This window comes from Chenopodium album, chromosome 25, assembly GCF_948465745.1.
Source record: "Chenopodium album chromosome 25, dcCheAlbu1.1, whole genome shotgun sequence".
NCBI classification, from domain to species: Eukaryota; Viridiplantae; Streptophyta; class Magnoliopsida; order Caryophyllales; family Amaranthaceae; genus Chenopodium; species Chenopodium album.
The window spans coordinates 35,457,443-35,483,234 of NC_137858.1; the positions used below are offsets into that span (position 1 = coordinate 35,457,443).

Below are 25,792 nucleotides of genomic sequence, written 5' to 3' on the forward strand. Positions count from 1 at the left end.
AAAATTTTGTTTTTCAAAATGTCGATAGTCACAAAGACACTAATGTAAACAAGATTCATTTGCAAAGCTTATTATGTATGAATAGTCGGCTTATCTTTTGGGTGACACTAGTAGAATATGTTGGTTTTACTTAAACAAATTTATCTTATGACATATTAGACTGATTTAATAACTTTTTCATTTCTTAAATTTATGTTATTTGAACTTACGGAATATTTGAACAAACCAGATTTGAAATAAGTGAAAATAAAGTGAACAAAACATGTCTGTCTAATAACGAGTGGTGTTGAGTGTGTGGCTAAGCTCACACAAAGGAAGGCCCATTGTGATTATAAAAAATCTTATCAGTTGGGTATATTCAAGGTTTCACACTAGTCAGCAACAACTTCCAAAAATAAGTTGTCAAATTTGCACACAATTCACACAACATTGTTTTACGTGGAGTTAGTGTAATGGTTCATTTTAGTTCTAACAATGAGTGATAAGTGGCTCTCGTTTTCTTCTTAGTATTTTTGGCAGAGATTTCCTGATAAACCTCCATGGCTCAATGCCTTGGGGCCCAATGGAAACATCCTCCTCGATGTTCTCATATTTTTTTTTTCTGTCAAACTAATTTATTGTCAAAATAGAAAATAAATAAATAAATAAATAAATAAAAAAGTTTTGTGAATATAAAATATACAAAATACTCTGTTCTATAGAAAAAACACTATTGGGGTCTTTAGAGCACAAAACCTCAATTAATTTTTTTTTTCCAAATATTTTAATTTTATTTGGAAATCAATTTTGTCAAAATTAAACTACTAGACCAATAACAAATAACATATATTCTAGCATCACTTCACTTGTATATTTTCTTATTGCAAAACATTATGAGATTAGCTTAAAGTGGTCAAAGTGATGTAATAGAATTTGGTGTAACTAGTAAATTAAACCTCTGATAACCACCGTTAGTCTTAGTAATGTATTTTGGTGTAACATACATTCAAAAATATAATGGATGTTTGTTTTCTTTATGGTACTTGTTTTTGAATTTTGATAATTCTTATCAATCAATTTGTTTCTTTTTAAGGGGATTTCAACATGTGTAGATTGATGTAATTAAATTTTCGATATTCAGCTTATTCTCAGTTTATCATTTTTTAACTTCTATATATCATTGTTATGGTTAACATATTTTTATTATAAAAAATTTAAATTAGATCAAATTTAATATAAATCAGATTATTATAGAGTAATAGAAAAATATCATTATACTCTAAACCAAATAAACGTAAAATATAATACTCGATAAAAAAATAAAAAAAAAACACAAAATAACAAAAATTTAATACGAATTAAATAAAAATATGTTAACAGCTAATCAAATGAAACATACCCATACTAATGTAATACATACTCCCATTGTTTTGACACCACTTTTTATTTTTGGCCGTTTTTAAATACTTGATTCATTTCTTTATTTGGAAAACTTTTACAATATTTATTTCATTTCTCTCAATTAGTGTGACCCAATGTAATTATATTTATTACCTTTTGATTTTCCATCCTCCAATTTACCTTTTACCAACTTCAAATATTTAAAAACGGAGGAATATAAATTAAGACCAGATCAGATAATGAAGATTACGAAAACTAAACATAAGCTAATCCAAAATGATAAAATCGTGAGGGGAAAGTAATAACAACCCCTTATTAATAGGCCTCGATCTGTCTTATTATTCCAAAATGAGTAGCAGCTAACTTGTCAGATTATTATTCAGAAATTTAGTAGCGGCGACGATAATTTCGGATATATTTATTTCAGAAAATAAAATAATTTCACTCTTCCTTATCAATATTATCCAGCTCTGACTCATTTTACGTCACACTTATTTATATATTTATACACCATACACCCCTTATTTTTATTTTCCTAATTAAAATTTGTGTGTTCACCACATTACCTTCTCCTTCATCTCTATCTCTTTCTCTCTCCTCTGCAAGATCAACTCTTCCTTTCTCTCTCTACCGCCATGGATCCTTACAAGGTTATCACTCAATTACTGCTTCAATACTCCATTTCAGACGCTTTCTGTTTCATTGATTAATTGTATTTGGAGTATTTATTTTGATTTTGATTTTCATTTTGTTGAATTTCATGTTTGATTGAATTTGTTTGATTTTAAGATTGATTTTGATTTTGAATTTGTTGTTTGATTGAATTTGAATTTGTAGTTTCGGCCATCAAGTGCGCACAATTCATCGCACTTCACCACAAATTCTGGTGCACCTGTTTGGAACAACAACTCTTCTTTGACTGTTGGCAACAGAGGTTATTTCTTTTCTATTGATATATTTTTGTATTGATTTATTTTTTATTAAAGATTAATTATTAGTTTAGACTGGTTATTTTTGCTTTTAGCTATATCTTTCTTTAGATTGAGTTGATTGCTTTTGTTTTTGATGATTTTAGCATCCGAGTTTCAATTTTAGGATTTTTTGTTTTTTTTTAAAAAAAATTGTGATTATTTAAAACTATTCATCTAAGTTAGTTGAATCAATATGAATGGTACGAAATTGGTATTTGTTTGAAATTGTTGAAACCTGTTCAAATTGGTGGGAATCGCAAGAATTTGTGGAAAGTAATTTTTTGAAAATTTTAATTGAAATCACAGTTAGATGTAAAGCTTAAATTATTTTCAAAAATAATAATAACAAATGTAAGCTTAAATTACATGAATTCAAATTGTAGAAGTACTCACAAATACGGAATGAAAGTTAGTTTTTTCATCATACTGAGAATTATAGAAATTAAGTACTGTACCAACAACTAGGTAGATATCATAATAGGGTGTAAGGTTCTACAAGAAGCAAATCAGTTTTACGTAATAAAGGAGAACAAGAAAACAAAGATAGTTTATACGAAGTGCAATTTTAGCTTAATTTGTTGCATACTTATAATGGATGCCATTGTTTCTTGGTTGCTATTGACTTCTTTAAATCAAAGTTATTACGAGCTGTTGATATCTTCCTGCTCTATTACTAATTGCAAAACTTAATTAGGAGACCTAGATGAGTTTGTTAATGGTTGCGTACTTAACAGTGAAAGAATTAAAGTAGTTGGGATACATAGATATGAGTCATGAGTTTGGTGGACAGAAGTGAGGGAAGAAATGTGATGACAATGCTGTTACCAAGAAAAGGCTATTGAAGAGGGAGAGAAGGTGTTAAGTTCCCGGAGTCACTAAGTGTGATCAGTGTAAAGGAGGTCTAAGGATATGTGAGTTATCGAAAGATGGATTTAGTAGTTGTCATTTTTAACTATAAAGCAACTCCATTAAGTTACTTAACAAAAGTGAGTTCAATTCTTTGCCATATGTAATTTGTGCATCTCATGCTTAATGTTGGATAACAAAAAGTTAGGAAATGAGACAAAAAGTTGAGCAAGTAAAAAAAATATATATAGTGCAATGTTTTGATTTCTAAGCTTAAAGATACTATTTGACCTCTCTGAGACTAGATCTCATTTTAGGCATATATGTCAGAACATGTTCTGCAACTTACAAAGTGGTCAACTTTTCCAAATGTTTTTATTTCAATTGACTGTATTACTAGATGCAAATTAGTTTTAGCCAATCGAAGTAATAGTGAATTTAGTGATTGCTAAAATGCATGGTAGAGTTATTTGTTGGATCCACAATAACATGAGAAGACTTGTATACTTAACCAGTAATAAGGCTATGTTCTGCTCAACTTTATTGGACTTTTGAAACAACATAAAGGGAATTCGAGATAGAATTATAAAGAAATGTGTGCCCTGTATTTAGTTTTAATCAAGCTTCATTAGTTATTTAGGTACACTACCTAGTCCTCAAAACCAACATAGCCAAATACCTCAATTGGGATAAGTAGCTGAGTGAAACTGCTATCAGCCTTTTCAACTAGGCACTTCTACTTTTTCCCATTTTATTTTTTATTTTTTATTTTTATTTTTTTTACCGCAGCACATTAGTGATGTATTCGTACTGTGATGACATAGTTTACAGAGGATGTCTGTAATGGGTATGGGCTATGCTGATGTATACTTTCTGAACAGGCCCCATTCTTTTGGAGGACTATCATCTTGTGGAAAAGCTTGCTAACTTTGACCGAGAGCGTATACCAGAACGTGTTGTTCATGCCAGGGGAGCGAGTGCTAAGGGATTTTTTGAAGTTACTCATGATATTACACACCTCACATGTGCTGATTTCCTGCGTGCTCCTGGTGTCCAGACACCTGTGATCGTTCGGTTCTCTACTGTTATTCATGAACGTGGTAGTCCTGAAACCCTCAGGGACCCTCGTGGTTTTGCTGTGAAGTTCTACACCAGAGAGGTAAGGGCCAACTCTACCAAATTATTATGGCCTTATTGTGTTAATTTTTCCATTCTTGGTGGGGGTTGGTCGCATTATAACACTTACTACGCTGTTAATATCTACTATATGCTGATACTTATGGAATTATGCCATCTACCTAGTTTATTTTATACGCTCGTGGTCATTAAAATTTACGAAGCTTTTCTAGTTTCAAATACAATACTTTAAAAAGTACCTGGAAAGGTGGACTTGTCCATAATGCTGAATATAACCTCTTTGCTGTATGTAGCTCACTGATTTAGCGTTGTGGTTGTTCAGCTCTTATCATGACTAGATCATAAATCTTTTTAGATTTGTTTTGATGCTGAAGCTTTAGTCTCGTTTTTTGCTCAACAGCTTATATTATATTCTAATATTCTGTTAATCACAGGGTAACTTTGATCTAGTGGGGAACAATTTCCCTGTGTTTTTCATTCGTGATGGTATGAAATTCCCTGATATGGTGCATGCTCTCAAGCCCAATCCTAAAACCCACATTCAAGAGAACTGGAGGATCATGGATTTCTTCTCTCACCATCCCGAGAGTTTACACATGTTCACTTTCCTCTTTGATGATATTGGTGTTCCTGCAAACTACAGACACATGGAAGGCTCTGGTGTTAACACATATACTCTGGTCAACAAGGCTGGCAAAGCATACTATGTGAAGTTCCACTGGAAGCCAACTTGTGGAGTTAAGTGCCTGTTGGAGGATGAATGCGTTAAAGTTGGAGGAGCTAACCACAGCCATGCTACTCAGGATCTTACTGACTCAATTGCTGCTGGAAACTACCCTGAATGGAAGCTGTTCGTCCAGACAATTGACCCAGCTGATGAAGATAAATTCGACTTTGACCCCCTAGATGTTACCAAAACATGGCCTGAGGACATTTTGCCTCTTCAGCCAGTGGGTCGTATGGTCTTGAACAAGAACATTGACAACTTCTTTGCAGAAAATGAGCAGCTGGCTTTTTGTCCTGCTATTGTTGTTCCTGGGGTCCACTACTCAGATGACAAGCTGCTTCAGACTCGAATTTTCTCATATGCTGACACCCAAAGGCACAGGCTTGGTCCCAACTACCTGCAACTTCCAGTCAACGCTCCCAAGTGTGCTCACCACAACAATCACTATGATGGTTCCATGAACTTTATGCACAGAGATGAGGAGGTATTTGCTGCAGTCTTAGTTTCTGTTTCTTGCTAGTAATATTTCTGCTTATTTTTTTGCTCCAATTTCTTACTTTATGTTTTTTCTCAGGTGGACTACTTTCCATCAAGATATGATCCCGTTCGTCACGCTGAGAGATACCCCATTCCTGCAAATATTTTGAATGGAAGGCGTGAAAGGGTTAGTTCTTTTAATTGTCTGCTGCTTGTTTGTGGATGCTTCATGCTTATATATTCAGTTATACTTGCTTGGAAAGGATAAGACTCCATATTAGTATCTCATATTTTAGCAGTTGGTTAGAATTGAAGAATTCTAAACCTATAATGCACCAACTGCTGGGAGGTTAATTTAAAGAACACCAGTAATTTCTAAATTCTCTGACATGAGTGCTCATGACCTCTCTACTTTGGGTTAATTTAATCATATTATTTTGATGATTTGGGTTTAGAAATGAATATTAACTCAATGAAAATCTGATGGACTATACTGTTATCCTATTAATGCAGCAAATCATTACAAAGGAAAACAACTTCAAGCAGCCTGGAGAGCGATACAGATCAATGGACCCAGCCAGGTTGAACTCTTTCCTAGCTGCACTTGCAGAATTCATTCTTATTTTTGGCTTTCTTTTGATATGTGTATTGTTTGTGTGCTCATATATCCGTCTCATGGTGCATCCAGGCAAGAGAGATTTATCTGCAGAGTGGTTGATGCTTTATCCGACCCTCGTGTCACTCATGAGATACGCAGTATCTGGGTTTCATACTGGACTCAGGTAAGTGTCCAATTATTTCAAATTACTATTTGCCATAGCTGCAATTCTTTCTGCAATACTATATATCGAATATGAATAACGCTTTTCTTTGCAATCTGTATTATTACTACAGGCCGACAAATCTCTGGGTATGAAAGTTGCAAGCCGACTTAATGTGAGACCGACCATGTAAAGATGGTCAACATGAATACATGATTGTTATATATGGGGAGATCGAGATGAGGATTGCATTGCAAAAAATTGTATTATCTATTTACTTTGTTAAATACTTATAAACTGTCAGTAATCGGATCATAGAACATAAGTTTTTTCTATAAGTTTCTGTTGTTCTGTGTTACAGACTTGCAGTACAATGAGCTTGTGTCCTGTAATCTCGTTTTGATTTCTACTATTATTGATGTGTAACCATATTGGATTACTAAACATGGTTCTGTATCTGCTACGGAGCGCGAATATTATAAGTCTTATCTATGAACACAAGTCAGTACTTGTATCTTCATTTTATCTGCAGCTTATTTAATTTTTGTAGGTCGTTGTTTTTGTTGGGATATTTACTTGGATCCAACTTTAAAATGCTAGTGAAAATTTTCGAAAGATACTAGTTTGTTAAAATGGAGATTTCATTCCCACTAATCTTCTATTTTCACTTATTTGTACGCTTCCATTTTTTGTTATCCCCAAAATAAATTTGTGTACTTCAATTTATCACCATCGTTTTACCAAAGTCAATTTTTTTTTTTCCCCTTATTTTGTTTTGTTATCCCAAGCTGTTTTAGGAACGAAAGGAATATGTAATTAAAGGCCATGTTTGGTAAAGAGTTTTTTTTAAAGAGCTTTTAGCTTTTTGTGCCATATTAGAGGTTTGAGTACTATTTAAAAAAGCTAAATTGGGTGTTTGGCGAATATCTTATTAAAAGAGATTTTTACAAAAAGCTCATTATAAGAGCTTTTTGAAATGAGCTTATTGAACAATTAGCTTTTTGGCTATTAACTACACTAAAATAACTAACAATTAACAGCTAATTATCAAACACTTTTACACATTCAGCTATATACAACTAGTTAGTCAAACCAGCTAATATAACCAGATAGTCAAATCAGCTAATACAATCAAAACTATATCAATAATCAGTTAATTCTATTTTTTTTTACCAATAAGCTGTTAATTATATTATATAATTAGATAAATTAATGGTCAAAATTGTGTGTGTTTGGTCAAACTGTAACACTTATTAAAACACGGAGGTAGTATTACCAAACAGGGCCAAAAATGCAAGTATGCAATATTAGAAATTTATCACTATGTTACGGTGTCGGTTACTGTTTACACCTTCTTATGTAAATCCAAATTTACTTTGACACAAATTTACTTAGTCTCCCTCAAAATTATTATATATCATGTTAAAGCAAAATGATCAGGCGTTGGCCGTGTTATCTGAACTTAGCATTATTGCATCAGTGGATATGGTTGTTTATATCAATTTGTGACCAACACTGGGACCATGACTAGCTCCATAAGTCATGGTCTTATGGTCCCACCAATCCACCATTCTGCGTTTTGTTAAGCTCTCATTCTCATCATTAAAGTCATAGAAATTAAGAAATACGAGTACAAGTTTAAGGCTATCATCTTTTCAAATTGATTATATATTGTATTACGAATTTGAAGGATATACAGTAGTAATCATGATAAAAGGAAAAAATAATTATAATGGATAAAAGTATAGCCTTGAGATGTTGTTCTGTGAAATTATGACGTGTTTATACTTATTTCGTGTCAAAAAAAAAAAAAAAAGCTTTATACTTAATTATCTTCTAAATTCAATTCTTTTTAAGCCAAAAGGAGGCAAAAGAAAGGTCATACAATTGTATAAGGATCAGACCTCTTAATTAGGACAAAATACTCCTGATAATTTTTTCACCATCATTATTGACTTTTGAGGGCTTTCCCAAGCTAATGTCGGATTTGGGCTCTTTCGAAAACAAGTGACAACCAAGGTACCTATTTGCTTAAATGTGTTACCTAATTTACTACCAATTAATGCTTCAATTTACATACTTTATTTTTTAGGTATATTGATGAACATGAAGTAGTAGTAGTAGTAGTACAGCTATAATAACTTTACCAGCAATCAAATGACAATATCTATCTTAAAGTTGTCAAAAACTATCCTCAATCAACCTGAACAAAACTCGATTCAGATTTTAACTTGTATGAACAATGTAACTTAGTATGATTCAAATTTGAAATTGACTTTTCACCGAACTCAACCTAATCACCCAAATCGACACCTCTAATCTATCTTGGTGACTTCCCAAGATCCCAACCACTACGACTCTTTGATCAGCCACTAGTCATATGATATAGTATCATAACTACTCAAAATACACAAACATTATAATTAAAATAGATACCACCACACAAATCTATTACATCGCCACCCATGTATATATATAATCTACTTGGGAATTAGATTGCTTGACAAATAACAGCAAAGGGATTTGTAACATGATTTATGAATTCAGATTATAAGTTCAATTCATATATAGTTGCATAGGCACAATCATTAGTTCATTAGCAAGTTTTAGCTTAGATTAGAACATGTATATAATAGAATTGTTCAGATTTAGTTATCACATATATTATTAGCTCTTCGAGACAGAAGAACGGAGAATTTATGCATAACACGAGAAGATAATAAGAAAGGTTAAGTACGAAATGTTACCTTTTGTTACTACACTTCTTGTAGCATGTGATCTAAATTATTGTATTGTCATTCAGCTAGATCGGTTTCCTTATATCGCTTGCTTCACTTCCCTGGAAAGTTGGTGGCGCGGTGGTGGTGGTGAATCCTCGAGGGCCGGGTTTGCGGTTGTGCAGGACAAGAGAGACGAGTACTAGAGGGACTATGGGAGAAACGGGATCAAGAAAGCAGCCATGACATAGTGAACTAAGGAAGATACAAACAAGGATCATAGTTGGTGTAATAACTTGTCAACTTTGTCGCCCACTCACGTTATTATCACTTGAATGACTCTATTATTATGTTAATATATATATATATATATATATATATATATATATATATATATATATATATATATATATATATATATATATATATATATTTTAATAAAAAGCCCCTACTTCTTCAAAATAAAATGAATATTTAACAAATAGGGGGAGTAGGAGAGGGAGAGTTAGTTTTATCTAAATTTTTAGAATTTTCTTTTTATTATTTTTTTTTTTAAAAAATAAATAAATCAGAACTCATTCATTCTTGCATAAAAGTCACATATGTCAGATTTAATAAGTTTAGTTAAGTTTAAATAAAACCAGTTGAAAAAAAATAAGCTCTGATAAGGGTTATATCCAAATTCAAATTACAACTACAGTAAGTTTAATATGGTCAAATAAGTTCACATATGAGATAAGTTCAGATAAGATCAAATAAATTCAAATAAATAAAAATCATGTGAATCGAACACTTTTTTAATTTTTAGGCTCTTCTAGTTGCAAATAGCCAATCTCTATCGTTTTTCTTAAAATTTAGCTATCTACACAAATGAGTTAATAGGCTTGCTTTATTTGTTATGTTTGTTTTTAAGTAGAGTTGATGGAAATTATGTCAATGTATCTTATTATAGAAACCTTCTAATTTCCACGATTGATATTTTTTTTGTTTGAGATCCAAAATATGATGCATATTTCAAAATTAAAATCAAATAACTAAACGAGGACTCTCCAATTCCACGATTGGTATTTATTGTTTGAGATAAAAAATATAATGCATATTTCAAAATCAAAATCAAATAACAAAACGAGGAAGTCTCCAATATATATAGGTTATCATAATTCTCTTCTTTATGGAGAGATAACTCGTGTGGGATATATATGGACTCTTAGCAAAATAATATTGAAGATACTTTGTCCTCTTCTTCCGTTCTTTTATAATTGCACTACTTGCCTTTTTAGGAAGTTTCACAAATATTGCACCATTTCCTCTTTAGGAAAAAATTATTGGTGTTCACACTACAAATACCTAACATACCCTTGTTTTTTCACACTTACTTTTTAGTTTATCAATATGACACATGGACAATTTTGTATTTTTACATTTTTCTGTCTTACTTGTTTCCACTACCAAAATATTTGTACCCAACCCCTATGGTGCAATAATAAATAAAACGGAGGAAGTATTATTATTTTTTATTTTTATTTTATTTATTTATTTATTTTGTTGTTACTGTTGTTGTATTCACTTTAAATCAATCAAACTATGTTGTTTTTACATAAATAATCAAATATAGATATGATTTCCAATTGTACTAGGTTGTTCCAAAATCCAAATTCTTAAATTCAGAATATATCACACACATAAACACAATATATTTTATATAATCAATTAAAAAAGACTACCTTAATTTTCTATGTAATCACTATCCTAATAACGATGTATGTGAATTAAATACAAATGTGACTTTTATTTTAAAACAGCCAAATAAAAGAAATCGGTTGTTGGGTCTCTATTCGTTCTAAAGAAGTTTTACCTTGATACTCAATGGCTACCAACTCTTAAAAAGTTTACAATAATGAGATTTTTGTGAAAAAAAGAAAAAGAAAAACCAAACAAACAAAGTCCACTAATTAGGTACCATAATTGAGTGTGGAGCATGAGATTTTTAATAACATATTTTACTATTTGTAGCAGCCTTAATTGAATGATCAGATCATGGTAAGAAATTATCCAATAATACTGCCGTATCCCTTATGCATGAAATTTCCACTTTAAATATTCGTACAATAACTACACTAAGGTACTACGAGTAATACATAAATTTGTAAATGAAAATTCTATGGTAGTCATCCTTCCTCGCGAATATCTAACTAACGCCCGTAAAATAAACTAAAATTACAAATTTACCCTTTTAATAAAAAAATTGGAAAATTTGACTTTTACCACCAAAAAAAATCAAAAAATTGTTACCACCAAAAAACATTCTAAAAATTGTTTTTTACCACCAATATACTAACTTCTTATTGACTTTTTTTTTAAAATGTCTTGATTATAAATGTTTTACTTATGTATATTTTTTTATTTTAAATTTTGTAAAATAATAAGGAAGATTTAAAAAATGATTTCATAATTAATAAATGAATTTTAAAAATTCAATAAATGATTTATAATTAATTTTAACATTAAAAAATAAATTAAAACCAGCCAATTAAAAAATAGTATAATGGTAGTCATTTTACGAATGACTACCATAGAATCCGTTTATAAATTACATAAAAGGTGGTGTCCAAATTATAAGTTCACAAGCACTAATTTTGCCATGTTCTATTTGGCTGATTTTGTTGAAGCTCATTCACCATTATGTTTGTTGTTTAATGTATGTTTTGATTTTTATAATTACATCTACTGAATTGAACTTATTTTTACTAAACTAAAATCATGTTTAAATCATTGTTCAAAAGACATATTATAGTGGGAAAACAAATTTAATGGCTTAATGCTCTAAACTTTGAAAGTCTCACTTGAAAAAGGAGTTCAGGTACTGTTTTTAATACTTCCATCAAATCAAGGTACTAATTCACAAAAAAGCCCCAACAACATATTTAAGTCGCAATTAAATTAATTTTGTGACAAGTTTAGGATCAATAACTTTCTTAATGCATGTGAAATTTTATCCAACATATTTTACGTGTTCAACCGGAGATGTGTTAATCATCAGTAGTACTAATCATACGCTCTTGTAAATGAACACGACTAATCAATCGTTTTAAAAGGGAGATTTCTAATTCTAATTTTGATTCTGTTTTATTTTTTGAGTTTACTTCCATATTTGTGAGCAGCATAGCCCTATATATATAGAACGCCATTTCTTTGCTAAAGAGATAAAAGAACGTAAATCACAACTCTAAAACTACCATATATTAGCAAGATTGTTTCTAGCTAAGCTAGTTTGTCTTAAGATTTGCAAAATGAAGAGTCTTTTGTTTTTTGCCATCTTCTTTCTTTCAATCTCTCTTAGTCATGCTATTATTGAAGCCGATTATTGTATTGCAGATCGTAGTCTTCCTATGGGACCCACAGGATATGCTTGCAAAGATCCAGCTAAAGTCACTACAGATGACTTTGTTTTCACTGGATTTCGTGGTGAAAAAGACACCACGAATTTATTTCAAAGCAACGCAACTTTTGCTTTTGTAGAGCAATTTCCAGGCGTAAATGGTTTAGGCCTTTCCATGGCAAGGTTAGACTTTGGGTTAGGTGGAATTATCCCTGTACATTCTCACCGAACATCAGAAATGCTCGTTCTTGTACATGGGACGATTATTGCAGGGATTATTGACGCAAACAATGTTGCATACTATAAAAGATTAGAGGCCGGAGATGTAATGATTTTTCCACAATACTTGCTTCACTTCCAAACGAATGTGGGTGAAACTCCGGCTCTAGCATTTGTTGCCTTGAATGGGGCAAATCCAGGATTTCAAGTTACTTCCACTGCCTTGTTCGGTGGTAATTTACCGGCGAAAATAGCTTCACAAATCACCGCTATAAGTCCCGAGGAAGTAAGTCGCTTGCAAAACATTTTCAGCGGAGTTGACACAGCTTCATATGACGATTAATATCTTTGGGTTTTAAATGCATGGTATCACCTATTTTTACTGCAAAGTCTGGATTATATATATGGTGTCATATATATTTGTAATAGTTGTATATAAAATAAAGAACAAGGAGTAATGTTTATAACATTACTTTGTACGTACCCTATGTGTAAGAAACATGGCACAAATCTCGTGTATAATTTATTATTATAATGTAATGTGTAAGTGTTTGATTTATAGAAGATATATACACCTAAAATTCTCTACAAGACAAATATCACTCCCACACCGGTGGCTTTCTAATTGTTCTTCACATTTGCAATTCACGTGGTAAAAGTTTTAAAATATTGATTGTAATTGGTAGTTAAGATCGATACTAGAAAAGACATTGTTTTGTGGAATCCAATTTAGATTTTAGAAAAGACTTTATAATTACTAAAAGTCTATCGCTTTAATTTTTATTAATACATAATCGAATATACGTACAAAACATTAATAATTATATTAAACGACTGATTGGAGACCATGTATCATGCAAAAGTAATATATACGAAGTATCATTCTTCTTCTACTTGAATATCTTAATCCCATAAGTGGGGTCGGTTACATGAACCAACATAAACACTTCTTTGTAGGTCACCCATCCTACTCTCAATCATTATGGCTCATGTCAAGTGTGAAAAAGTTTTACACTGGTTATGGCCTTGTTTGGCAATTGGCTGTTGGCTGTTGGCTGCTGGCTGTTTAACTTGGCTTGTTTGACTGGCTGTTAGTATTGGCTGTTTGTAGTGGCTGTTTGACTATTTATTGTATGTAAACATGTTTGGTAAAATCAGCTTTTAGATATTGGCTGTAACTATGCAAAACAACCTTAAAGGGCATTATTATGTATTCTTATACATTTATTATCAGTATTATTAATTATTAATTACTAATACAAAATATTAACTACTAATTTATAATTACTTATTATTAATTATAAACTACTAGTTATTAAGTACTAATTACTAATTATTAAGCACTTAATATTAATTACATATTACTAACAATTGTTAATTACTAGTTATTAATAATTAAGTACTAATAATTACTAATTACGGAGTACTAACTATTAATTTTTAAGTACTTATAACTACTAATTTACTAATTATTAAATAATAATTATTAATTATTAATTACTAATAATAGATTATTAATTACTAATTATAAATTATTAATTACTAATTTTTTATTACTAATTACTAATTATAAATTATTAATTAATAAGTATTGATTATGAATTACTAATTATAAATTATTAACTATTGATTATTGATTATTAATTACTATTAATAAATTATTAATTACTAATTATTAATTACTGATTACTGATTACTTATTATTAATTACTAATTACTAATTATTAATTATTAATTATTAATTACTGATTATTAATTATTAATTATAGATTAATAATTATTAATTATTAATTATTAATTACTGATTATTAATTATCAATTATCAATTACTAACTACAAATTAATAATTAATTATTAATTAATTACCAATTATTAATTACTAATTATTGGTTGATAATTATTAATTATTAATTACTAATTATTGATTGATAATTATTAATTATTAATTATTAATTATTAATTATTAATTATTAATAAGTATTAATTATTAATTAATAATTATTAATTATTAATTATTAATTATTAATTTTTAATTATTAATTATTAATTATTAATTATTAATTATTAATTATTAATTATTAATTATTAATTATTAATTATTAATTATTAATTATTAATTATTAATTATTAATTATTAATTATTAATTATTAATTATTAATTATTAATTATTAATTATTAATTATTAATTATTAATTATTAATTATTAATTATTAATTATTAATTATTAATTATTAATTATTAATTATTAATTATTAATTATTAATTATTAATTATTAATTATTAATTATTAATTATTAATTATTAATTATTAATTACTAATTATTAATTATTAATTATTAATTATTAATTATTAATTACTAATTATTAATTATTAATTACTAATTACTAATTATTAATTACTAATTACTAATTACTAATTACTAATTACTAATTACTAATTATTAATTATTAATTATTAATTAATAATTATTAATAATTAATAATTAATAATTAATAATTAATAATTAAGGATAAAAAGTAATTTGTTTAATGAAAAGCCAAAAGCCAAAACCAAAAAGCTAGTAACACTAGCTTTTTGTTTTTGGCGGAAAAGCCGGCTTCCATTTACCAAGCAAGTATTTTGGCTGTTTGACCAAAAGAAAAAGCCAAAAGCCAATCAAAAAGCCAACTAAAAGCCAATTACCAAACAAGGCCTATATGTCACTAACCTACCGTAACCCTCCTCCTTATCCAGGCTTGGGACTGACTACGGGAAACCCATTAACATAGTTAAAGTAATAAATATCATTACAAGTAATATATATGTTCCATCCCTTTAGTTTACTCGATCAATACATACATTGTATTGTGCACTCATATTAAGCTAGATATATCGATATCAATAAAAATAAGTCTTGATGAATAATCATTAGTAATTTTAGAGAATAAATATATATAAAAGAAAATCGATGAAAATAATATAATTAGTTTAGAAATATAGTTTAAGCTAATCTGGATTTGGGGATCAGTTCTTGGTGGTTAGGTTCCATTCCCCTCCCAATTGTTGTTGCGGGGGGATCGAACACGGGTCTTCCCTACTAAGTGTAATCCCAATCACCACTACACCATCAACCATTTGGTAAAATTAAAAACAATGTAAATTCACGATCAGCATATGATGGTAATTTTCCAATTAAAGAATTCTAGTAGTCAAGGTCCAAGTTGTGAGTTTATGATAAAAAAAAAGTATTTTATAATTAGGTTTTTTTACCGATTAAATACCTTTAATTTGATTTTTAACTTTATTCACCAAATAAAATACCTACGAAAATTTTCAAATTCACCATATATCCATAAGTAGTTTCACGAAAATGTCACCATGGCATGCCCTTTCCATTAACTCTATTAGTCATTAACGTTAATTGTGACAAATGGCAAATATATATCAATTGATTTTTTTTTATTTTTTTATTTTTTATTATTAAAGATACATGACAAAGGTTTAAAATCCATTGTAGCCTTATTCAAAAAAAAAAAAAAATCCATTGTAGCCTTATTATTTTTTCCCAAAAAGTATTTAATTAGTTTTTTTTTTTTTTTTTTTTTTTTTTTTTTTTCTTAAGTCCATAACTAAAGGCAATCATGAGTTGGGCTGGCTTTTGCCCAAAATAGAGGCCCATTTTTGGTGAGGCTGGGCCCAAAAGTTTTGAATAAAAACTTGTATATATTATACTCCGTACTAAACATAGAAAAATAAATTTCAATCAAACTCATTGTAGCTGCACCTAATATACTAAAAAAATACGTAGTTTAATTTTATTGAAACTAATTTTAAGAATTTAGTGAAATTCAATATGATAGCATTCAACTTTTATAAATTCCACATATGGTAGGGCAAAATTTTTCTCTCTGTAGTGACATCTAAGTTTTTGTTAATTCACATAGTGCCTTATCTGGATATTTAGGTGGCTAACCCATTACTAAACTAACTGAACCCTAGCTAATACACAATTTAGGGCCTGTTCACATTTACTCAACTGAGCTGAATTGAACTGAACTGATTGGAGCTGAACTGAATTGAACTGAACTGATTGGAGCTGAATTGAACTGAACTAAGCTGAAATGAATATTTTATGAGAGAGGAAAATTAGGATCTGAATTGAACTGAACTGAACTGATTGGAGCTGAACTGAACTAATTAGAGTTGAACTGAACTGAGCTTAAATTAAGTAAATGTGAACAAACCCTTAGTTGATTTTGGCACACAAATCCCGGCGTTTGATCCCTCCCAATTTTAACATCATATTTTCTGTAAAAAAAAAAAAATAAACATTATATTTGACCCTTATAAAATAAAATAACCCTTAATACCTTGACTTATCGGACTCAGAAATAAAGGCAAGCAAATCAATGCGTTTCATTGCATGCTTATCGACTTAGGGCCTGTTCACATTTACTTAATTTCAGTTCAGTTCAGCTCCAATCAGTTCAGCTCCAATCAGTTCAGTTCAGTTCAGTTCAGTTCAGCTCTTAATTTCCCTCTCTCATAAAATATTCATTTCAGCTCAATTCAGTTCAGTTCAGTTCAGTTCAGTTCCAATCAGTTCAGTTCAGTTCAGTTCAGCTCCAATCAGTTCAGTTCAATTCAGTTCAGCTCAGTTCAGTAAATGTGAACATGCCCTTAATAATAATTTCTACGTGACAGCTCTTCTATAGCTAAGGGTTGTCACGCTAAACTCCAACCCAACTCACAACCATCTACTAAACGAACCCTAATTTCAACTTAATTAACGTATCTATCTGATTTATGTAAGTCTCAACATCTCGTCATCTTTAATGAAGTATTCATGTGATACTCCAACGAAGTCTCCACTCTGACCCTTCCACTTTCGAGTTCCTAATAATTTAAATTAAACTCATGCTTTCGTTCACTACTACAATTCAATAAAATTTGCGACCTCTCCTTATCGGATAGCAATTACTAAATTTTGCAACCGTTTATTACAAGGTTGAAAATAAATAAACGGCCGCAATAAAATCTACAATCGTCATTCAATCATAATTATGTTTTTATTTTTTCGACCATGTAAATTACGACCACCATGTTATGACCGTGGTCGAAATATTTTCAGCAACCATTTGTGGTGATCGTAAAAACCTTAATTTTAGTTGTGGTTGACATTTTCCATCCGTTCCTTAAGCGTGTACTTTTTCATGTTATTAGTTGACACCATTTGACTTTAACACTATTTATAAGCTACACTTTCACTAGCATTTGTGTTAGGAATATAGGAAAATAAATCACTTAAGGAACGGACGATTTATAGCTACAATAAAACATAGTTATGTATAGTAAGATGTTATTTGAATCGTCTCAATGTATGTTTATTAATTAATATCCACTTTTATAATTTAACAATATCAATAATTAGTGATATCTAGCGTACCGTGTTAAAATAGTATGTACCTTAGCAAACGTGATACGGAGTAATAAAAAAGTGTCAAGTTGCCAACTAAAAAAACGGAGTTAGTATAATCTTGTTTTTAATATAAATCATAAAAATTAAACAAAATATTTATTTTTTACTAGGTTGCTACAAAATCCAAATCCTTAATTTCTGTAGTGTTTAAAAAACCTTCACTAATATCTACCCCCACTTGTCCAAAAATGTCAAAATATCGGTGTGTTTTGTATGCTGCTTGTCACACCATGTGACCGCTTTTACAAGAATAAAATAACTCCTATAACATTAACCGAGTAACTCTTGTATTAATGGCTGACTAATGCCTAAAATTTTAACTGAATATTGACCTCTGTAACACCACCGAAATAACTCGTGTGACACTAACTGAGTAACCCATTTAACACTTAAGAAGTAACCCTCAAGATGTGTAGACAACCACATTTAAGAATTTGTTATTAAAAAGTATCTTTCGTGGCGAAATGATGTATCACATCATTCACATGCCTTAGCACAAATAATTAATTAATTGAAAATGACCATCATTTTTTATTTATTTATTTATTTATTTTTTGACAGAAAGAAGAATATTATCATCAATATAAATAGCATACGACATCTACTACAATAATAATAAAGATTTGTAAATACTATTTATAATCAAAATCATAACTATTTTGCATGTCGGATATAGCTTACACTCGCTCCACCACTTCAAACTTAACGTGAGCAGTAATTTTCGATGTCTTTACATCTTTTCAAGTAAACACCATCATGATTTCTTTTAAATAATAACCATTCTAATGAATTGAAAATGACCATCCTAATTGCTTTTGCATAACCATTATATAAACGTGTTTAATTTCAGAAGAGACTTTTTTTTAAAGACGAAATATTAAATTCATAACAAATCAGATCCCGACGTTCCCTGACTATTTACCATAGTTGGGGGTTTTAAATCCTCTGTCCCATTTTTCATGTTCAATTTGTGTTTCACTTAATATTATTGATTGTAATAATTACAAGGTTTCACTTCTCAAATTTTAAAAGACAAATATATATTTTAATAACCAATCATATTTAGTGAAACACCAGTGGGACATAAAATATGGGACAAATGATTTTCTCCCATAATTGGGAGTGGGGGTTTGATTATAACATATATATTTTACTAATAAATAGCAACTACCTTAAATCGCATCATAAGAAATCATCAAATAATGCCGTATATATGATCTTTCCAATTTTTTATTTTCGTTCAATAACTAATAAGGTGCAATTACTGTATTATTATTGCACAAATTCTTGATTAAGGTAGACTTTTATTAAGTTATTATAAGACAGGTGGTTAAAGTTACCCTAAAAGTATTTAAAAGTAACCATTAAAAGTTATTATTTTCCTAACATAAATTTTATATTTAGGAAAACACGTATAATATATTACATTAATCATATTAGTCTTCATAACATGTAATCATATTTTCCTAAGTTGATACGGAACCCTAACGAAAACCATTAAGTGGTAGCCAAATTTTTTTTGATAGTAGTAAAATAAAATAATATCTTAAATAGGTAAAAAAAAAAAAAAAGTGGTGCTTTTAGTGGTAGTAAAAATCAAATTTTCCATTACATAAGTTGAGGAAAAAAAAAACCGTAATTTAATTTGCAATATATAATAGTTGATTTGAAGATTCCCTTCACTTTACATTTATATATGAGGCTTTAATTTGCATCATATATATATATATATATATATATATATATATATATATATATATATATATATGAGGCTTTAATGTGTGTATTTTTTTTTTGTGCTTCACCCGATTCACCCTTTGGGTTAATTTGTATTTGGGGATCAATTCTAGATGTTTAGATTCTAGTCCCCTCCTAATTTATGTATATGTCATGTATGAATCAAATGGAAAAACTGAGCAAGAGATCGGGGAGAATGACATATTTTCTCACTATCTCCGTATAAAGTCTTTGTGTATTTTATACGCGTTCTTAGGGGTATAGAAAAAATAGATCGGACTGAACCGGATCAAACTGAAGAAAACACTCTAGTCTCCAAGTCGAGAAAATTTGAAGCCAAAACCTCTTAAAAGTTTGGTCTTAAATCAAATCAAATTTTTTAATTTACAATTTTTAATTAACATCTACTCCCTTTTTTTCTTTTAAAAAAAAAAAGTGTTACATTTATCAGATATACAGAGTAATTTTCATTTTATTTTTTTTACAAAAAAAGTGTTATTCATTTTTTTGGCAACACAATTACATTTAAATATTATATAAACTCACTACTATTTTTTTTTTTTTTAATTCTCTCTCTCATTAGCTTATTATAAGATTTTATGATAATGTGAAGGCTAATAAGGCAACCCAAATAAGGAGGAGGTTAGTAAATTACACTACTACATTTTTGACCTATTGCAACCCTCAAATCCGTTGTATTAGACGTCAAAATCCGTGGCATTAGGCCTAATGCAACGGCTATGTACTGTGGCATCTGCTGGCGTTGCAGTAGGTCTAATGCAACGACATATGATACCTAATGCCACGGTATCAATGATCCGTGGCGTTAGATCGATACCTAATGCAACGACACCATTATTGCCGTGGCATTAGCTATAATACCTAATGCCACGGTTTCATATGCCTAATGCCACGATTCAATATACCTATTGCCACGGTTCCCTATACCTAATGCTATACAATGCATATACCTAATTCCAGTATAATAACAATTAGTAAATCAATAATAATAATAATAATAATAATAATAATAATACAATTAAATTAAAAAAAATTGAATTTTATTATTATAAATTAAATGTTTGTACATTGTTATCTATAAGGAATATTAAAAAATTAATTTATCACTTGTTAAACTTAGATAAAACAATTAAAAGTTTAAACTAAATCATATTGTCCCCCAAACAATATTTTCTACCATTTTTTGGACTGTATCATCATTTCTTTCTCCTGCTTCTCCAATTTCTCAAGTAAAGCAATTTGGGACCAATTCAGGAAGCATCTTCTTGAGCTTCAGTATCCACCTCTACTATTGTTTACACATATCCAGATCTAGATCCCCTAGTAAACAAAACACACAAACAAATCAAAATAAGATTATAGAAAAATCGAGCACTAAAAAAAAAAAATGGAAAGGAACTTGAGTTGAACAATTGCAAAGATTAATTAGATATACAAAGTTCATTATAAGGTTCTTTCACTTTTTTTTTTTTGTAAGAAAGGTTCTTTCACTTAATTAAGAAGGTAATCTTCATCACATTATATCTCAGACGAGAGCAGATAGACATATATAGCAAAAAAAACCAATCACACTAAAAGCAGGCGTGTTCGCAATAGATAAAATACATTAAAAAGAGAGATTAAAATTGATTAGCAAAAAGCCCAATGCAGACGAAGATACAAGTATAGTACACTCCTTGATGAGGCCTTTGTAACCAAAAAAATATAAGTCAAACTTACCAGAACTTTCATAAAAACTAGATAAATTTCACGACATTAGTGAATGTACATACAAGTCACAAAAACTAGATAAATTTCACAGAATAACATTTGCATAACATGCAAGTCATTGTTGTCCCCATAATATATTACAAGAAACAGAGAGATCAGTTTCACCTCACCATAACAAATTCGAATTTATAAGAAGGATTAATTTCCATAAAATTTCAGAATGCCTTCATATATCCATATATTTTTATCAGATACACAAGGTTGAGTTTGAGACATTGACTTTCCCAGCAAATCATCATATACAGTCCATTTTAACTTGCATGTTTATCAACCTAAAATACTTATAATTTATGAGAGAGGGAGATAGCTGGACTGATTACGTTCAAATTATGTAGTGTTATGACTCAAAAAGTCTGAAGTCATGATAGAAGTAGCCTAACAGCCTTTAGAAAGTGACAATGTGGATGCAAGATTTTTTTAAAAAAAGTGAATATACATTCTCTCTAATCCGTAATGAGTGCTAACTGAGGTAATGCTCATCTTTTTATGAAGTGAGGTTAATGTATTAGTGCTTAACCTAAAAGAGTGAATTGACATTTCCGCAAATGGCATATCTAAATCTTGAATGAGAAAAGTGAGAAACGTGACCGGATGAATGAGATGATACATAATGGAAAGAGTTGAATTACCTTGCCAAGTGTATTTGCAGAAAGAGGGGCAATAACCATGATGTCAGCCCACCTGCAAAGCTCAATGTGAAGGACATTGCCACCTATTTTACTCCAACTAGACCATTCATCCTCATCTGTGTACAACATCAGATCTTCTGGAATTGTCACGCTGTCAATAAAATGCAATGAAGATTTAGATGTCACTGCTTTTACATCAGCCCATTCAGAAAAGCAATAACAGAGGTACCCAAACTTGATCGCAGCAACACTTCCACTTGCAGCTAGAAGGATCCTTGGTCTCCTAGGTGTGTCATTAGCCTGTACAGGTTCTATGTGAGTAGTAACATGCTCTCCTTGTGCCATGACCAAAGAACAAGCCAGCTCTGTTCAAAAATCTGAGATATATCCATAGCCATAAAGTCCCAAATCAAAACAGCGTACTTCATTCTGTCCTATTTAATGCAGCTAATAAAACTAACAGATGCAATAAAATGAGAAGATTACAAGCTACCACATTTCAGAATCAGATTACTTGAACCATCCAAAGATTGGAACAACTTAAAAAACCAACTAAAGATTGAACCAGTGAACTAATGTCATTTTTGTGTATCCGAATTGATCAGTTTTATCAGAGTTTCTCAAGAATTCCTTCTTCCTTGCAAGGTAATCATTGAGGAAATTAATCCTGGTTCTTACCTCTCTATTGGGGTTGGATCAGGTTTTCATTTAGACATTATGATCTAATATTTTAACACATATACACGACATTATGCAGAATTGAACAACTAATAGCAATGTGTCCAATACATTCAGATTAATTAAATAGTAAAGACTAAAAAATTTGAGCAGAATCTGGAAAAATGAAAACTCGAAAATTTAAACAAAAACGCAAGAAACCATAAAATTGATAATAAAAAAAATGTAGTACCGCGATAAGACTGTAGATCAGGAAGTGTATCATGAAGATTACTCACCTTAATCGTTCTCTTTCTCTCAATCAAACTAGCAAAACTCACATTGATTAATTATTCTAAGAAAACCAGACTACAGAACATTGATTAATTATTCTAAGAAAACCAGACTATGCAACAGACATATAGACAATCACCAGCCATTTGAAAATAACTAGCAAGGAAAAGACTTAGCCAAAACTGAGTAGCATCAGTTGAGAATTATGTATGACAAAAACCAGACAATACTTACAAATACCCCAGTAATAATGACAAAAGGAATAGATAGTAATAATGACAAAAGGAATACTTACAAAGTCTTTAATCAATAGACCGTGTTATTTTGGATTCAATAAGTCCATAGATAACTATTGTTCATTACATTGAAATTCTAGCCATAAATACTCTCCATTAACAACAAAAGGAATTACTATACATCAATCTTACTATCTTAGTATCTATCCTCCACTAATCCATAGTATTTATTTATTTTGCATTATTGACCCATATTCAATTGCCTTGAGACCCTTTACAAAAAATTAAAGACATTCCTGAGAAGTTGAAGACTACCTTGATGCTTTCCCTATGCTTGATTGACGACATGGAAGAGCCAAAACAGACCTGCAAATATACGATCTTCAATTAAATATTAACATTGGTAATAAAAAAACATATCCAGTACCCGTAATTTGCTTTACAATGCACAAAACAGTTCCTTTAACACCAGTTCACCGAGAAATTAATGAAAAATAGCCCAAAATTCGTAGATAGTGAATTTAAATCAAGCGCAATTAAATTGATAAAAGCTCTCTTGATAAAATTAAAGCAAATTTGACACCGAAGACTAAGATTGAAATACAACAAAGGATAAAACAACCGAAATTTCAATCGTTCTCATATCAAATTGGGGCCTTGAGGGTTAGAGTTTTTGCCGCTTCAAAGGGAAAAAGGAAAGAGAGAATGGCGGAGTATGATGAAGTGAAAATGAATGGTGTGGTTTAGCTAGAATTAAAATTGACAAAATTTCGAGCATCAATCAGGGGGCGCTGCTAGGTGGAGGAAGATAGAGGAGAGAGAATGGGTAGAATGGAGGAGAGAGAAAGGGTCGTACAGATCGAGAACGAAATAATCCCTTTTACATTTAAATGGTATAAATAGTAAGATAGTGAGCGTTGTAATAGACAGACCTATTACAACGGCTAATTCTTAGCTGTTGCGTTAGACCCTGATCTTAAACAACTATTGCATTAGACCATGCTGATGCCACGGTAACTTATATAGCCGTTGCAATAGCCTAATTTTGGGCGTTGCATTTGATAAAAAATGTAGTAGTGAAACTCGGTCCAAGAATGTTCCATAGTAAAACCAATTGGAACGAAGAAGAGTAATTACCTACAATGGTTCTAATATACTCTAAGCCAACTTATATATGTGAGGAAGAGTGTAATAATGCACTCTATCTGCCCCCATGAAACATTACATGCTCCCAAATTAAAAAGACCTCCCCAAATTAAAAAGACCTCATATGTAATGGGGAGCTAGTGTTGAAACGTAGTGAGCTTTCCTACAGAGCACATGTGAATGTAATAAAGCTAATTGGACTGTGACTACTCTTATCACCTTATGATTTTGAGATATAACCCTTTTGAACTTATGTAGTGAATGTTTTGGTCAAAAAACTGAATACCAGGTTCGACCTGGGTTGCGATAATAACAGCTAGATTAAGAAGGTGAAGGTTGCTAAATTAAGATCTAGGAAGCGAACAAAAGGAGAGGAGAAGAAGACACAAGAGATGATGACGCAGAAAACCCCAAAAATAAGGGTAAAAACTGCGGGTGGCTATGAGTCCACCAATCCACTAAGTAATTCGGTTGAACAGGCTACAATGTAGGTTACAGATTGATAATTGAATGACAATATTCCGACTAGAATACTAGGATTGTGCTTAATAGTAAGGCTTTTGTATTTGTGATGCCTTTTACAATGAATATGCACCTGTTTATAGCCTACAAAATATCCAATGAGCCCTTAATGGCTATTTCACTCAATCCCTTGGAATCCGGAGTTGAGGGCCAAAACTGTTCCTATTTTCTCTCCACGTCTCCAGGTCTTCTTCTTCCATGTTTGAATTGGTATTCTTCAACGGCAAGACTGCTTGAAGTTTTCATTGGAAGTAATCTTGGACCCTTTTCTACTCGAAGATTCTTAGGAATATCCCCTGAGAATATATCTAGCCTGCTTATTGGTACCTGAGTGCTAGCTGTGCAGTTATCATCAACCTGTATTATACCAACCTGTTACCTGTAACCTGGCCTCCTGTAGAACATAAGAATTTAGGATGAAAATTCTGGCACAACAGTGAACTCTCTCTGAATATCGGGTATGATCAAGACCCATATTTATTAATTATGTAATATCAATGGCTTTCCTAACGCATGTGAAATCTCTTCCAGCATTGCATGGTTTACGTGTTAAACTGGAGATGTGTTAATTAGTAGTATAAATAATATGGTTGTACATGAACAAGACTGTTGACTGATCAATTGTCTTGAAAAGGAAATCTTTATTTTTGTCTATGCTGTATTTTTCAGGCCACTTCCATAATTTTGTGGACCAAAATCCTATATA

General features: G+C 30.5%; 3 protein-coding genes across 4 annotated transcripts; 2 read left to right on the forward strand and 1 right to left on the reverse strand.

Annotated features, from left to right (window-relative positions):
- The first annotated feature begins 1,870 nt into the window (after window positions 1-1,870).
- LOC145613079 (catalase-like) lies at window positions 1,871-6,824 on the forward strand. The gene is made up of 8 exons (XM_081668135.1): window positions 1,871-2,030; window positions 2,218-2,314; window positions 4,079-4,356; window positions 4,769-5,545; window positions 5,636-5,725; window positions 6,052-6,119; window positions 6,227-6,320; window positions 6,433-6,824. Exons 1-8 carry the CDS (start codon window positions 2,016-2,018, stop codon window positions 6,490-6,492), a joined length of 1,479 nt encoding a protein of 492 aa, XP_081524261.1. The 5' UTR covers window positions 1,871-2,015; the 3' UTR covers window positions 6,493-6,824.
- A 5,482-nt stretch (window positions 6,825-12,306) lies between these two features.
- On the forward strand, window positions 12,307-12,957 carry LOC145614062 (auxin-binding protein ABP19a-like). The gene has a single exon (XM_081669065.1). The coding sequence runs from the start codon at window positions 12,307-12,309 to the stop codon at window positions 12,955-12,957; it is 651 nt and encodes a 216-aa protein (XP_081525191.1).
- A 7,898-nt stretch (window positions 12,958-20,855) lies between these two features.
- On the reverse strand, window positions 20,856-24,284 carry LOC145615332 (phosphopantothenoylcysteine decarboxylase HAL3b-like). 2 transcript variants are annotated; one of them, XM_081670400.1, is made up of 4 exons: window positions 23,734-24,284; window positions 22,461-22,608; window positions 22,232-22,382; window positions 20,856-21,152 (listed from the first exon to the last, which is right to left on the reverse strand). In XM_081670400.1, the coding sequence occupies exons 2-4, from the start codon at window positions 22,574-22,576 to the stop codon at window positions 21,144-21,146; spliced, it is 276 nt and encodes a 91-aa protein (XP_081526526.1). In that variant the 5' UTR covers window positions 22,577-22,608; window positions 23,734-24,284; the 3' UTR covers window positions 20,856-21,143. The 2 variants fall into 2 exon arrangements, with proteins under 2 accessions (XP_081526526.1, XP_081526525.1); XM_081670399.1 differs by having other exon boundaries at window positions 22,232-22,608.
- Window positions 24,285-25,792: the final 1,508 nt, after the last annotated feature.

Excerpts from the sequence above, each read along its gene's own strand:
- LOC145614062 (XM_081669065.1), top strand. The coding sequence starts at position 12,307 with ATGAAGAGTCTTTTGTTTTTTGCCATCTTCTTTCTTTCAATCTCTCTT.
- LOC145613079 (XM_081668135.1), top strand. Across the intron at positions 5,726-6,051 it reads TGAATGGAAGGCGTGAAAGG|CAAATCATTACAAAGGAAAA; the intron begins GTTAGTTCTTTT and ends CTATTAATGCAG. Across the intron at positions 6,120-6,226 it reads AGATCAATGGACCCAGCCAG|GCAAGAGAGATTTATCTGCA; the intron begins GTTGAACTCTTT and ends TGGTGCATCCAG.
- LOC145615332 (XM_081670399.1), bottom strand. The coding sequence starts at position 22,576 with ATGGCACAAGGAGAGCATGTTACTACTCACATAGAACCTGTACAGGCT.